Genomic DNA, 15,246 nt, shown 5'->3' on the forward strand with positions numbered 1-15,246 from the left:
TCAAGACCATAATCAGGTGATTTGAAATTGGTTTGGGTTTAACTAGGTAGAGCCACTGCTCCGTCTCCTAGTAAATTAGCATATCAACTCTGTTGATCATCTTATCTTATCTTGTTCAGGGCCGCGCATGAGCGCAGTGCACGTCGACCCATTGGAATCTTTTGTGCTCCCCCATACCTTTATTCCCCTCTCATACGAAAAAATCCTATTCGAAAGCGAATCAAGTGCTTGGGTGAGAGGGACCTATAGTCTTCTGATGCCGGATATGCCGACCCCAGGAGACCCATCCTAGTTCTCGCTAGCGCGTCGCATTCGCACAGTAGGTATTTTATGGACTTTGCATGTTCTCCACATGCTCGACAGCTATCGTTAAGCCCATCTTGTGGAGCATACGAGTAATATGGTTCGTACGTAGTGTAGTGTCCTGTTAACGCAACCCTCACTGAGGCAATGGCTTTGAGTGCTGCCTGACTGTCACGTAGGATGTAAATGTCGTGCTTTTTATGCACCTGTTCTACAGGGTGTTAGGTAAATGGGTATATGAGCCGACACTAGGCCATGTTAACATGGTCATATAAATGGTATGGTGAAGTCAGAAAATTGATATCTTCATTTTAATTATTTTAATTTTCATACAAATAGGATTTTATAAAATTTATTTTGTATGAAAATTAAAAAAAATAAAATCATGATATCAAATTTTTGACTTCACCATACCATTTATATGCCTATGTTAACATGGGCTAGTGTCGGCTCATATACCCATTTACATGTATATTCCTTAATGTACACATGATTATAGGCATAGGTTTAAGCTTGAAATACTGTTGCTAACCCCCCCTAACCTTTTACTGTGCTCGGATCGTTTGGAGTAGACGCCCGCTTCCGATCCTGAGTCCATCTTGGAGCCCTTAGTATACCTGGTATACTCGCTCTCCATCCTTGTGTGTTTGGTGCAAGGTTTGGATGTACTCCAGAGTCCCACCCCCTTCAATCAGTGCAGCGCCTTCCTTGCGTCTACGTCTAGCACCAAGTACAGTGGAGGCAGTCCCAAAATAATTTCCAATGCTTAGTTGGCGTAGTCCTAAACGCACTCGTTATTGCTAGACATGCAGTTCTTTGCAATTTTCCGAGTACCGTTCTGCATGTCTGTATGTTACCTAATTCTAGGCCGCCACACAATGCTGTCATAAAGTATTATTATGACTGTGTCTCTTGATCATACCTGAAAATAGGCGTAGTAAAAAGTTTAGTTGGTTTGAGTAAACTTTTTACTTTCTCCTATTTTCACCTATTTTTCGCCTATTTTTAGGTTCTCGTGGATTTCTCAAATGTAGGTGTACCAATACTACCAATGCGCCAATGAAAGTACCTACCCTTAGTAGATATTTTGGAGCTCTTTGGAGGCACATAGTTAACGTTGGATTAGCTGGTTTTCGACCACAGTTAGATACCATAATATCATGTCCGGATCGGTTTTATCGTTTTTACAATTATGGTTTTTCCATATCATCATACGGTCCAGGTCTTTATTACGGCAATGTGCTGAGGCTTAGATTGGCCGGAGGATAAGCTTTATGTCCTAAATGTGATATGGTGAGACTTCGGAGTTTGCTTTTATGAGCCACTTGGTCAGCCAAGCATGAGTCGCATCTAGCTGAGTTTGCAACAGTCTAGTCTAGTGGCTTTAAGATCACTGTTACATCTTAGGAAGGCCACTGTTGTTTCTGGTGACTGGGCTACTTTACTAGTAAATATGTTGTAGAGGACCGGACCAATTACGGAGTACTGGAATACTCAAGCTCTTCAGCTAAAAAGAGATCTTGTCACAGATTGACTTGAAACTGTCTGTCTATCCATCAGCAGGTAGTAGTAGTGTGGAAGATGTTTTTTTAAATTAATAGAGTAGTCCTATAAACTAGGCGAGGTCAAAGCCCCAACGAAAGCAGTCATACAGTATTCTTTCTTTTCCAAACATTATCTTATAGTACAACAATGCACTCTGTGTACTTATTTGTTATGGTTGGTATGGTTTCTGCCAAAATTGATAGTCGAGAATATTATATTACATGGGTCATTACTAAATAAAGGGATAAACGTCCAAGGATGGTCATTTCCCATAATTTTGACAATACAAGTTGACACTTGTATTGTCAAAATCCTATCCTATTATACTGACGTATAATAGAGCCATAGGATGAGACTTTGTTAGGCGGCTTTCCAGCCTTATGGATAATTTTATAAAGTTAAGGAACTTGCGAGGTTTTCACTCAGTGTGTCGGCCGTTTGGTGTAGTGTTTCGTAACGTTCGTAATCTATGCCGGAGGTCGCAGATTCGATTCCCGCACTGTACAAACATTTGAAAAAAAACTAATAGTCAGTGCAGTATAGGAGTCGGCGCGCCGACAGCCGATCGTCGGCGGCGGCGGCGTGAAAATTTTCGCGGCGGCGGCGGCGCGCCGGCGCGGCGCCCACCTCTAATCGAGGTATAGCTACGGTATTAATCGCTTTTATGGCGGGACTATAATGCGGCCGTCACGTCATGTATAATGCAATGTGCACTGCAGCACTTTGCTTGCCTTCGCTTTCAGAAAGGTTATGTAGGTACTTTAAGAATATCCTGGATATAGGGATATTAGATTTGCCTGCTCTAGCTGGCCTCATTCCGCCGTATTTATAACCATCGCTTGAGCGAAATAGGGGCTCTATATAAATATTTATTTGTGTATAAAAATAATATCAAAAGCTTTTTGGTTTTCGAAAGATATTTAAAAGTTACATCCTACTTAGATTATATCGGTACAAATAAGACATTAAAAGATAAATACGATACAGTATACCATTCGAACTAAGTAAAGGTAAGTAGAATTCAAAAACTTCTTGAGACTTAGAAGAATTCTAATGCTTAAAGAAAGGTACCTTACCACTCTCCAGCCTTACTAGCAAGGATAACGATATAACGTCACGATAAAATTATATTGACAGGTGATGCAAGCTAGGCCCAAATCTCAATTGACTCTTCCATGTAAAAGAAAAAGGCCCATATAAGGAAATTCTTTCACTCAAGGAAACCTCTAAAACCTCAGGCGTCATAACGCCTAGGGCATGCATTATTCGTTGGATATTGGTATTCGAATATTTCGAATACTAAAATTTATGGTATTCGAATACTTCGGATAAAACGATTTTTTCGAATACTGCTATTTTTAAAATAATGTACGCCTGAATTTGACATTTTAAAGTTAATATTTTGAACTACAAGGGATACTTCACAGGAACGAATTAGCGGACGGCTAGTGACTTTATAAAATAGGTATAGCTTTCCGCCCGCGGCTTCGCGCGCGTGGACCCCTGAACCCTATGTTTTTCCAAAATAAAATTTTGCCTATGTTACTCGTGAATAATGTAGCTTTCGAATGGTGACAGAATTTTTAAAAACGGTCCAGTAGTTTTTGAGCCTATTCATTACAACCAAACAAACAAACAAAGTTTTCCTCTTTATAATATTAGTGTAGAAAACACAAAGCCAAAAATGAAACGACAAAAACATCACGAATTTAAACGGTTTTGTGTTATTAAATCGTGTCACTTTGTTAAAGTTTCCCTCGAAAAACCGTTTCACATAAACCCCCCATATGTGTCAGTTTGTAACAGGCTGAAAACAAAGGCCGCTCTTTGTAGTGTCGGCGACATTATGCTGCAAATCCGACTCCTTTGTCGGCGAACTATTGGGATAAATGTCACCGGCACGCCTCGCGACCCTCCTCTACTAACTACCTGAGTATCAGATATTACATTTTCTTTTGTAAATGTACCTATCACTTTTACACACCTGAGTGACGACTTCTGTCTAGGTCTGGGTAAGCAACGCATTATTGTCCCGAAGATATGATAGGGTAGATATATTGGAACGATTCAAAGAACTTTTGGAAAACTTTATAATAGTAATTGAAAAGCCCATGAATTATATTATGATGTTGAGGCTTTCTTGAATCTAGATGAGTCTTAAAAGACACAATATTATAAAGTATCATGTCCTTATTATCCTTAGTAATTTTCTTTGCCTCACTAACCATCTTATTTCAACTCTTATCTGCGCAAATTAAACACGACAAAAATTCTACAAAGGAACGTTGGTTAGAGCAAGTTTTTAAACTACACAGGGTTTTCATTACAACTAATATGCATATCTCTGGTGCCTGTAAGAAAAAGCTTGAAAAATCGCGCCGTGCATTTCAGCCGGGCGAAACATGAATGCACACTGCATCCAAAAAATAATAGCTGCTATTTCAACAGAGGGTAGTCGGTACTGTGGCGTCAGAATTCCCGCTTTATTTGCGGTGGCAGGCACTTTGGTTTTGCAAAAGAACCGGGTGTTTGGCATTCGGGACTGCGCCTGGAGTCCGAGGAGACAGTTTAGGCGTTTTTACGGCGCCGCAACAGCTGTGTGGGGATGTGATGACAGACAAGAGGGTACCTTATTACAACATACGGACAGACCCGTTTATATCTGTTACGCAGTCACTAGATTTGCTTGTGTTTTGTATTTGCATCTTTTTTGTTTTTAGGGCTCCGTATAAAGAACTAGAAAAGCAAAATGCTTTCTAACTTTTAACGTAACGTAAATAACGTAATTAGATACCTACTTTTAAATTAGTTGGTTTGTCAATCTAAGGGAGACCCACGGAGACTTTTTGTATAGCAATGCAGTCGCGCTGCTGAAGCGCGTATGTAGGTAGCGCGTTGGCATCACTTCTACAGTGCGTTGCAAATGCGACTAACGCGCGTTAGTAGCGATGCTGTCGCAAAAGTCGCCGTGGGCGAGGTTCCTAATGGGCGTTTATAAGTATCTATCAACAAAGTATTTTTTATTCGTAAAATCGCGATAAACAAATCATTAAAAATCTGTCAATTCATTACAACAATGATATCCTATTAGTTCAAAATCCACAATAAGCCTGCAAAGAAAAATCGAAACCCCATTATAGCCAAGCAAGGAACGCCCTCCCAATCCGCCCGCCCGCCCAAACCGTGTCTCGCAATCCGCGCGCCGTTGTCGTCGCATTCTTCTAGTCATTTTCTATTATGACCGAATTAGATACGACTGATGTAACATGGCAGGTTTCCACTCGTACTTTAATGTTTCTTTAAATTAAAAAAATATATTTCTTACCTATCAACACTAATACTAATACTTCTGCTTCCGCATTTACACTCAACTTTATGTACGAAAAATGTTGATAGCTCACGCAATAAATCGCCAATTAATCACAATTCGTTTACAGAAAAATAAATCAGTCAAACCGTTACAGAGATAGAACCTTTGCAAACTTAAACTAGGGTAATAACACATTAATGTACCTACCTAATTTACTTCTTGGTATCTTTTTCAAAGAAACTTAAATAAGTTAATTGTTAAAGTTGTTTTTTAGAGCTTTATGTAGTGTACCTACGATAAATCCCAACTTTATCCCAACTAATATTATAAATGCGAAAGTAACTCTGTCTGTCTGTCTGTCTGTCTGTCTGTCTGTCTGTCTGTCTGTCTGTCTGTCTGTCTGTCTGTCTGTCTGTTACGCTTTCCCGCTTAAACCTCGCAACCGATTTTGATGAAATTTGGCATAGAGATAGTTTGAGTCCCGGGAAAGAACATAGGATAGTTTTTATCCCGGTTTTTGAAACAGGGACGCGCGCGATAAAGTTTTTCTGTGACAGACAAAATTCCACGCGGGCGAAGCACAAAATATAACAGAAGACAAACTCCATACTAAACGCGCTCGAGCCACGCACACATAGACACCGCTCCTAGCAAGACTGTCTTGGACGAATGCGAGCGCGACGTGGCGCGACAGACGTTCGCCACACGTTCGCTGTGGTTCGCTTGAGTCACGCGCCGGTCAACCGCCTGTGATATTATTTTGTTTTGCGAAATTGACGAAAATGAGTGAACAGAAAAAGTCGTATTATAATTGTTCGGTATTTGGTTGCTTAAACTCATCATTAAATACCGAATTTTCATTTTTTAAATTACCAGTTGATTCGGGGAGGTGAGTAAGTTATTTATTTGAATTTCAATTGAAATTGAAAGCCAACTCAATTATTAGGAATATCAAATTGTTTTAGAGAGGTTTTAGGAATTATTGGATAACTAGCTTTTGCCCGCGGCTTCACCCGCGTGAAATTTAGTTTGTCACAGATCGTCATAAATTATAGCCTATATGTTATTAAGGGTTATAAACAATAATACTGTAAAGTTACATCAAAATCCGTTCAGTAGTTTTTGCGTGAAAGAGCAACAAACATCCAGACATCCAAACTTTCGCATTTATAATATTAGTTGGATAATAGTGTCACTCAACTAAATACTACTTCCTTCTCGTGTATTTGTTTGCAAACTATTACTATAATAACGTACTAAATATAAATAAGTATACGTGGATATTTGTTACTGTCTTTCTTGCATAGTATTAAGAGTAACATTTTTCTATCTTATCGAAATAAACGCAACACAGTCATGACAAGACAACCCTAGCGCGACGGCCGAGCGTGCGAGCGAGAGAGGTATGCAAAGCGAGGTACATACATGAGTTTACCTTCTGTTATATTTTGTGCCGCGGGCGACTGCCGCCTCCAATATTGATATTTTCTTCAAAAACTTTTTATCTTTTTCTCTCCGCCGCTTTAACATCTCGTTAAGACCTTCTGAAACTCGTCGTTATGTTGGAGATGAAAATAGAATTACATTAACAAGGTAGTGAACAAAAAATGTAATTGAAAAGGTATCTGTCTACACAGAAATGTTCAAATATAATTTCTAGTTGGCTTTGAAGTTACAATTCGTTTTAGCAAACTTAAGAAAAACACCAATAATTTTAATAATTTACCTAGTCAGTTTGTTTGTTGCCTGTGTCAGTTTTATAAATGTAACAAACGGTGAGGGTGTGTTCATAAATGCAACAAACACCTTTAGCATTGTAAAATTATATTTTTTCAGCCGTAACTGTATTTAGTATGCATATGTTACGGCTAAAGATGTGGACATAAACTTAAGATTAGCCGGCTAAACTTAAGTTTATCTTCGACGAGGTGTTAATGTTAGTTTCTTCTATCTTTAGCCGGCTAAACTTAAGTGTAACCGCAGGCCCTTGGCTAAAAATGTAGAAGGAAATGGAAAAGGAAACAATGTAATAATGTTTACTATTTTGACACGAAAACTTTATTAAAAAATAATCACTTTCATTACACATACTTTTATGTACCTACCTATGTAGGTATTCAAAATTACAATTATTACAATAACAAAATATTAATTACTTAAAACAATATCTACCTAATCATTTAAATAAAATAATAAGGTAAACCATTTGGTCATTACATAATCTTCTGTAGGTATTTAAAATTACAAAATAAACAAAATAAAACTGCGCACGCGTTGTCTCCCCACCGTCCCCTCAAGCCCTCCGCCGGCCTGGCGCGCCCATCGAATACAGTTTTAGCCGTTTCGTTTTGGCTAATGTGCACATTAGCCGGCTAAAGATGGAATAAACACAGAGTCGTTCAGGTGAGTGCCAGGAAGAGGTGCAGCAACCGCAGTTAAGGAACGGCTGGGACGAACAAGGATAGGCGCATCAAGCTCGTAAGCCTTGATAGGGTTACACTGGTTGAGGTGGCCCTTTTCAAGACTTGGAAGCCTGTGGGTAACAAACCATTGGACGTGGAGAGGATCATTAATTATACGTATATTTTCTACTTTGCCGAACTTTAGCGCGAGAACGGTTTGTCCAAAACATATGAATTTGGTCTTATTCAATGCAGGATTAAGTGCCCTTCAACCGTCATGAAGACCACTTTTACGCGGTATAACCGGAAAACCGAAAAAATGCCCCTTTCGGGGGCCCCCACCCCACCACTTAAGCACAACTCCGTCGAAGTCGAAAACTTAGGAGAGTCTTAATGGGCAACCAATGAAGCCATTAAAACAATAAAATCTTTTGTAGGAATTATTTCCGATTTAAAAGCTAATTCTACTGGACTATAACAACTTTTAAACTTACATGTAAACTATTTATAAAAGTAGCCACAGCTTTAAAACAAGGCAACTGTAAAAAGATGAAAATGAAATACATACCCTGTGAAAAAATACTAAATTTAAATAACATTCAAGAGATTTTCGGCAGAAGAGATCAAAGACATTAAGCTGAATAGATCTCTGCGCTTTCAGCTTTATTCAATGCCGATCGTTCAGCGATCAGAGTCATTAACAGGCATATTATTAGATGTAATTCGTCGCGTGCGTCACTCAAAGGGCACAAAGAGTGACGTAAAGACCGATTTGATAAAAGTATTAAATTTCAGTTACTTTTTATCTCTCCTTTCGATCTTGATTTAACGTCTTTTGAGGTCATTACCGAGGCTCACCGGAATGGCTTCGCTTAATGAACTCGTGAAAGAAAATTGAGTTTAGTTAAAGGGGCGAATTTAATTCGATTCCAAACTTTTTGAATGAATGTCGCGGTTTAAGAAAGCCACCATCGAGAAGTCACAAAATAAGATGGAAGCGAAAAATGGAAGTGTCTCCCTTGGTTAATTAAAATAAATTATTCAGTGGCCTCTTAAATAGATTGCCGCGCGTCTCCGTTACAAATCGTTCAAGTTAAATTGTGATTCAGGGCGTCTAATGACGTAGATTAGATAATAGTCACGTGATTACCCCTTAATGCTAAATGACGCTCATATTTTTAGTTCAGTCCGTGATTTTGGTGTTAATCTTTGGAACTGGATAGGGCGGAAATGATTAAGTTCATCTTTTATAGTAATTTACGTAATTGTTTGGTAAAATGTTTGTGGCAGGCTCTTTTAAGAGGCTATGTCGACTTAAGTGTATTGTTCTTATTCGGTTGTTTACAGGTGGATACCACATTCGTCTCCGGAATGTAGTTAGGTATCTAATACGTGCGTGAAATTCATTGCCACATGACATCTCTCAGGTAGCGTCTTGAAAGTCTAACAGTTCAAGCGAGTTTAAATATTACAAGACAATTAAATTCATCCCCATCCACGTAAAATCAATTTACAATCATCAACCTATAGCTATTGTCGTACAATATCACACAAGTGAGCCATATTTACTGGCCTAACAAGCCGAGCCGTTAAGCCGGCGGATTCTATGACCGCGCTTGCAAAGTTAGATGGAGCTACGAGTTCGCGGCGTGTAACAATGTGCTGTACCGCTTTGATTGCTCCTGGAAGTCGATGCCGCTTGTTACTGGGGAGTAAAGTTCAGGCGAGTATGTATCGAGCGATAAAAGTTGGGATTAATGTTTGTGCCAACAATGATCAATCACGGCGACTGGGATAGTTTGTTTTCTTATAACGAGGTATGTAGTTTGTATCATCACGTGGCTACTGGTTTGCCCGAAGCAGTGGCGGCGTAGCATGGGTTGGTACCCGGGGCGATCACTCCCCCCCCCCGTCATAAGTCCTAAGGCACCCCCTAGTACCCCCCAGGATTTTGGGGTTACCGATGTATAGTGGGGGACCTACCGATTCGAAGATTGAAAGACAATCGTACCCCCCCGTATCATGACATTGACCGNACCCCCCAGGATTTTGGGGTTACCGATGTATAGTGGGGGACCTACCGATTCGAAGATTGAAAGACAATCGTACCCCCCCGTATCATGACATTGACCGCAGATTTGCCATGCAGATGTGCCACAGAGTACCAATCTGCATGACTTGTGTCACCCCCTGATGCTTGGCACCCGGGGCGGACCGCCCCCACCGCCCCCCCCTTACGCCGCTACTGGCCCGAAGTACTCTCAGAGGTCGCGAGTTTGATCACTGCACAGTAACAAATATTTGTGGGCATGAACATGTCTCTTGCTTTTTTTGGTCTAGCTGTTTTCTATGCCAAAAAGTAAAATATCCTGGATGGCGCAAAGTAAAGTGTATGTTATGTGTATAATTTATTTTTTATTTGGGACAACATTCAAAATCAAAATCAAAAAATATTTATTCAGTTTAGACCACAAGTGGCACTTATGTGGCATTAACACTTAGCACCTAATGCTCTTATCTGAGTTTAAGCTCCTCGTAGTTTAAACCTGGTTACGGGTATTTTTCATCGTCTGCATCAAAATGAACGCCGATTTGTCTTCTAACAGTGTCTTCAAGTTTAGCCAACACAAGACTCTCTTTGTGCGGCATCCTTGGGGACTCAAAGAGACCTGCAAAAATAGTTTAATTATAAGGATGATTATCAGAATGTCTAGGATTATGAGGTAATATAAGAAAAATTTTGTTCGTTGGTACCTAATCAGCATCATAAGGTAACTCGTCTTTTCTTGTGATGACGTAATTTTCAGACACCCCGTCTAAAAATTACGTCATTATCAGGTCATTATTTGGTTTCCACTTCTCCACTGTAGAAACACCATTCTTTCTAATTTAACAAAGGCAAATTGAAGATTTGGCATATATCTACTCCCCACGCTAGCCAGACGGGTTGGGGAGGCCTGATGTTCGCATATTTGTCCCACATTCGGGTATTATGACCCCCACGCTTAAGATATTAGCTGAACCTAATCCTTACCTTTTCTAATGCATTTAGCCACTTCAAGAGTCTGGTACACAAGTCCTGCGCTGTTCATAAATTTAAATGGGATGTTGGAAGTATGCAAGGGTATTTTTTCAACTGTTCCATCCACGCGGATCATAACTTCCGGAAAATGGAAAGGGTCTTCAAGCTGTTGAAAATAACAAAAGAAACACCACATGAAAAAAATAATAATTGCCTAGGTGTTTTCGTTTAACTCTAACGATAACCGGTTTTTTGTATGGAGTTTGACATATTTTTGACGTTTGTCAAAGTTGAAGTAAGATGGTGCAACCCAGCCTAAGTACCTATTATAGGTATTGGAAATAATATTTCTGATGAATTTTAAGGGTCACTTTTTGACAGTTTATTGATATCAAAGCCTGGCAAACGGTCATTGATCGTAGATGGTAAAGGTTAGTTTTCAAGAACAGAAACATTGTCTACAAAATGGGTTCTCACCGTTATCCTGCCTTTAGTCCCTACGACAGTTGCTTTATTCCACAACTTAACTGTCGAATCCACGTTGAGGGCAGCGCGTCTACCACCTTGGTACTCCAGAACTACTGTCTCAGTAACATCTACACCCAACTCGTTCAGGTTCCCAACAGCCGTTACTTTGACGGGCTCATCTTTGAATATGAATTGTGCGAATTGGAGCGCGTATATTCCAATAGTTAGTATCGAGCTCCCTCCAAGTTCCTTCTTTCTGTGGAGTCAAAACATGAAGACATACCTAAATAGCTTTTTAAAATTTAAGATACATAAATTACAAGCTAATACTTAGGGGCATAAACTGTACTGTAGGCCTAAGATGCGCGCCGCGATAAGCGGTTATATAATATGTACGCTATTTTATCGATTTTAGCCATACATTTTGACGTCGATAAAACTTATCACGGCGCGCATCTTAGGTCTACTGCTCTAATATAGCAACTTTTCTGGGACTAACCTCGACATCTTAATAACGAAACCAAAAGTTCTTGTTGCGGCAGACATTAAAAATAATATATCCACATAAACCAAAGAAAACAATAATAAACTCTCTATTATGGGTAGTAATAATTTTAAGTGAAATGGTAAATACGAGTAATGAGATTTTGGCTGTGTATTTATACATTTTATTTAAATGAAGCCATTACCTACCTATTTTTTTCTATCATCGCAATTGGGGTTCCAAAAGTAACGTCCACGTGTTTCACCTCTCCGAATTCCCCAGCTTGCACCGCTTTCTCCAACGCCAAGTAAATCGGCGAGAATCGGGACCAAACTGCTTCCATTAAAAAGCGCTTCTTTTGTTTGGCGATGTTGACCAAACTCTGCGTTTGCTTCAAGTTTAACCCTCAGTTTGCATGGTGACTAAAACTTACGTTAAGTGTAAGGTGGAGACCCAGAGACTCCATATTTCAAATGAAGAAAAAATATACTAATACTTATAAAAGTAATATATTTTTTATTTGGTAACATAATATGGTTAATATACTATTAATTAAAAACAACAGAAATGGAAACATTAATTAAAATTCATTTAAAAAATAAAATTTTCATGAAGTCGTAAAAATCACATAAAAATCGACATAGGCATTTTGTACCTCTTAAACTTAGAAAAAAAAATAACCAAAATTTTTTTTCTCTCTAAATTATGTGGACATAACAGTCTTCTTGATAAATAATATGTAAAATGTTAGAAAAAAATTAACACGAAAAAATGTGCAATGGCTTAGTAACTACTACGAGCAGCACATTGCCTGCCAAACTTTTCGAACAATACAAGCATATTTTTGTGAAATGAATTTCAAAATAAGCAGTCTTTCTTGTAATTCATCAAAACACATCATCAAAATACAAAATCATCAAAACAAATCTTTCGGGACGTAAGATGTAAAATCCTCTTCTTTTTGTTCATCGTCTGCATTTTCTTCTAGACTTTCTTGCCAGTCCCTCATATCTGAGGCCTCATTTCCATCTAACGTATTGATAAATCATGTATTGTGACTGTTTGATGCTTTTTTGGTCCACTCAAACCGTAAATAAACCATAATTAAAAAAATATTAATAATATCACAATAAAAATGTATGTTACGCAAAGTGTATGGTGGAGTCCACGGGACTCCGCAAGTGTCAATTACTTAACTTTCTGTGATGCGCACGCAGACGACCTCTCGCCCCCGAGTTGGCCACGACACCAAAGGAAGCTACTCAAGCGCACAGCACTTTATTCGCGTATTGAAAAAAATTATGAACCAAAACAGTTTCACATGGAGTCCCTGGGACCTACCATGCAAATTGAGGGTTAAGCAAAGTGGCTTCTCACATAGCACGTGCTTGCCATTCTCAAGGAAAAGCTTTGAAAGATTATAATGGTCGGGGTTCAATGCACCGATGTATGCGATATCTAGAGAATAATACAAGTAAATAAATAAATAACATTCAACCAATGTTTATCAGGTGATAAATTGTAAATGAGTTGGTAATAAACCTCTCAATAGTGATACATTCTGTGCCCTAGATAGACTCGTCCGTCACATCAATATTATCTTCGGCAATTATCTTCGGGAGTCAACAATTCTTGAACTAAATATGTAATATTATTGAATGTAATCTCAGCCAAATTTTCAGTAAAACCACCAGTTATCTCATATTGATTTTAACAAATCGTTATCATTCGGATTCTGTAACATACCAATGTCGGCCGTTTGGTGTAGTGGTTCAGAACGGACTACTATGCCGAGAGGTCCCGGGTTCGATTCCCGGCCGGGCAGAAATTGAAATGATGAATTTTAATTTCTGTGACGGGTCTGGGTGTTTTCTATGTATAATATGTATGTATTTACAAAAAAAAAAGTATATAAGTATGTTTATCCCGTCGTCTAGTACCCATAGTACAAGCTTTGCTTAGTTTGGGACTAGAGGCGCAGTGTAAAATGTCCAAGGATTATTTATTATATTGCTCTTAGCCATATCCTCGTAGCTGTCAAATACTTTAGGAATCTTGTGCAGTGTGGCAAACTCTTTAGCTCTACTCCAGTCTCGAGCGGCAATCGCGGCTAAGACCTGGTCCCCCACATCTGGAAACGTGTTGAAAGCATTCGCGAAGTCATTGGTGATTTTTCCAGCGGATACGATGCCCCAACGTAGAGTCATCTGTCGAAAAAAATATTAAGAAAATGTTTGTTATTTATTATAGGCCATTTTCAGGGCGCTTATACACGTGTCCCACTGGATGCGGGCAGCGCAGGACCGGTCGTTATAGAAATCCTTGGCGGAGGCCTTTGTCCAGCAGTGGCTGAAACAATACACGCCCCAATAAGAATAAGAATAAGAATAAATTTATTACTGTATAAAAACTTAGCCTAAACACGTACAAGTTTGGTTTCGATAAAATTAAGGTTAGTGTGCATAAGTAATTAATGATACCTAAACTAAGCAAAATTTATTGCCTGTATCTTAGGTATCTGTTTAAAAAGTGCTGACTATACAATATTGGAATAGATTATCAAACACAGAATAAGTAGGTTACATTTACTGCTGTACTTAACTACTTACTTACTAAGCATTATTTTTACATTGACCTACTCTAATAATACTCTAATATATTCTAATATAATACTCTAATATATTCGTAGCTTGCTTTACCACCATTTCGGGACAATATATCGACTGGTGCTGAGAAGAACGGCAGAAGAAATTCAAAAGAATGCAGTATCTGGGGGCACGGCAGTGCCCCCACCAAGTCGAGCAAAAAAGCGGCACGGCCGTACCATCCTTTTCTCGAAGCAATTCAGGCCATTTTCGACCGCCTGTAACTTCGTTGTGGATAAAACTAGAAGGCTGAATTTTCATTAGCTATGCAGGCATTGTAAAGACACGGTATATTTAAAATTTCATTCAATTTGAACCAGTAGTTTAAGAATTATAACGGGTCAAGGTTGATGAAAACACGTGTAAATTAAATTATTTAGTGCGATGGCCAAGTCAATAATTTATGTAAAACGTTAAAGATTTCCTGGCCTGGACTTGGTATTACATGGATCTCACAACTTTTTACCGTAGAACAACTGAGTTGCGAGACTTGGTTTTTTTGACAAGTATTGTTTTTGATGGGATTACACTATTCCCGAATACAATATCTATTTACTATTTTATCACATATACCATAATCATGGTGAACTCAGCAAATTCATGGTAGCTATCTTTTCTAGACAAATCTAAACTGATGAGCACTTCTTACGAATAAAATTTACTTATTAAATTCCACCAGTATTTTGGCGCTGAAAATTAAATAGAAGAGGTAAATAAACAAAACTATTGAAAGTAACTTAATTGTATAAACAGTAATAAAACTAAGATAATATTTGAAATAAAAATTTCGTACTCACTTTGCGATATGGTCTTGTAAACTGACTTGAAACAAACGTTATCTACGTGACAGCGCGTAGTGTTATCTGTGGTGTTATACTCGTATTTTTGAACTCAAGGGCGCCATTAGAATGAAAAGTAATTATGATGTTGAAAAGGGTCCTTCCTACTGGGAACTTAAATAAAAGAGTGGACTGTATTTCGATAGGACTGGTTTAATAGCTGTTATTGCTATCCCATATTTATCTATGGTATTTACTTAAATACTCGTATTATACGTACAGTTAATG

The 15,246-nt window shown here is 38.6% G+C and overlaps 1 protein-coding gene across 3 annotated transcripts; it reads right to left on the reverse strand.

Moving 5' to 3' along the window:
- Positions 1-9,741: 9,741 nt before the first annotated feature.
- Positions 9,742-15,018, reverse strand: LOC114357580 (trans-1,2-dihydrobenzene-1,2-diol dehydrogenase-like). 3 transcript variants are annotated; one of them, XM_028311275.1, is made up of 7 exons: positions 14,977-15,018; positions 13,546-13,741; positions 12,897-13,001; positions 11,744-11,939; positions 11,060-11,306; positions 10,595-10,748; positions 9,742-10,229 (listed from the first exon to the last, which is right to left on the reverse strand). In XM_028311275.1, exons 2-7 carry the CDS (start codon positions 13,739-13,741, stop codon positions 10,111-10,113), a joined length of 1,017 nt encoding a protein of 338 aa, XP_028167076.1. In that variant the 5' UTR covers positions 14,977-15,018; the 3' UTR covers positions 9,742-10,110. The 3 variants fall into 3 exon arrangements, with proteins under 3 accessions (XP_028167076.1, XP_028167074.1, XP_028167075.1); XM_028311273.1 differs by lacking the exons at positions 13,546-13,741; positions 14,977-15,018 and having other exon boundaries at positions 11,744-11,925; positions 12,912-13,008; XM_028311274.1 differs by lacking the exons at positions 13,546-13,741; positions 14,977-15,018 and having other exon boundaries at positions 11,744-11,916; positions 12,912-13,002.
- Positions 15,019-15,246: the final 228 nt, after the last annotated feature.

Source organism: Ostrinia furnacalis, unplaced genomic scaffold, assembly GCF_004193835.3.
Source record: "Ostrinia furnacalis isolate ACB-3 unplaced genomic scaffold, ASM419383v2 OfSCF3264, whole genome shotgun sequence".
In the NCBI taxonomy this organism is placed as follows: domain Eukaryota; kingdom Metazoa; phylum Arthropoda; class Insecta; order Lepidoptera; family Crambidae; genus Ostrinia; species Ostrinia furnacalis.

What these genes read in the sequence shown, in the direction of transcription:
- LOC114357580 (XM_028311275.1), bottom strand. Translation starts at nt 13,741, where the DNA reads ATGACTCTACGTTGGGGCATCGTATCCGCTGGAAAAATCACCAATGAC. An exon ending in CGAGGATATGGCTAAGAGCA is followed by an intron (nt 13,002 to 13,545) that starts ATATAATAAATA and finishes TTTACTTGTATT; the next exon opens with ATTCTCTAGATATCGCATAC. An exon ending in GCTATGTGAGAAGCCACTTT is followed by an intron (nt 11,940 to 12,896) that starts GCTTAACCCTCA and finishes ATGCAAACTGAG; the next exon opens with GGTTAAACTTGAAGCAAACG.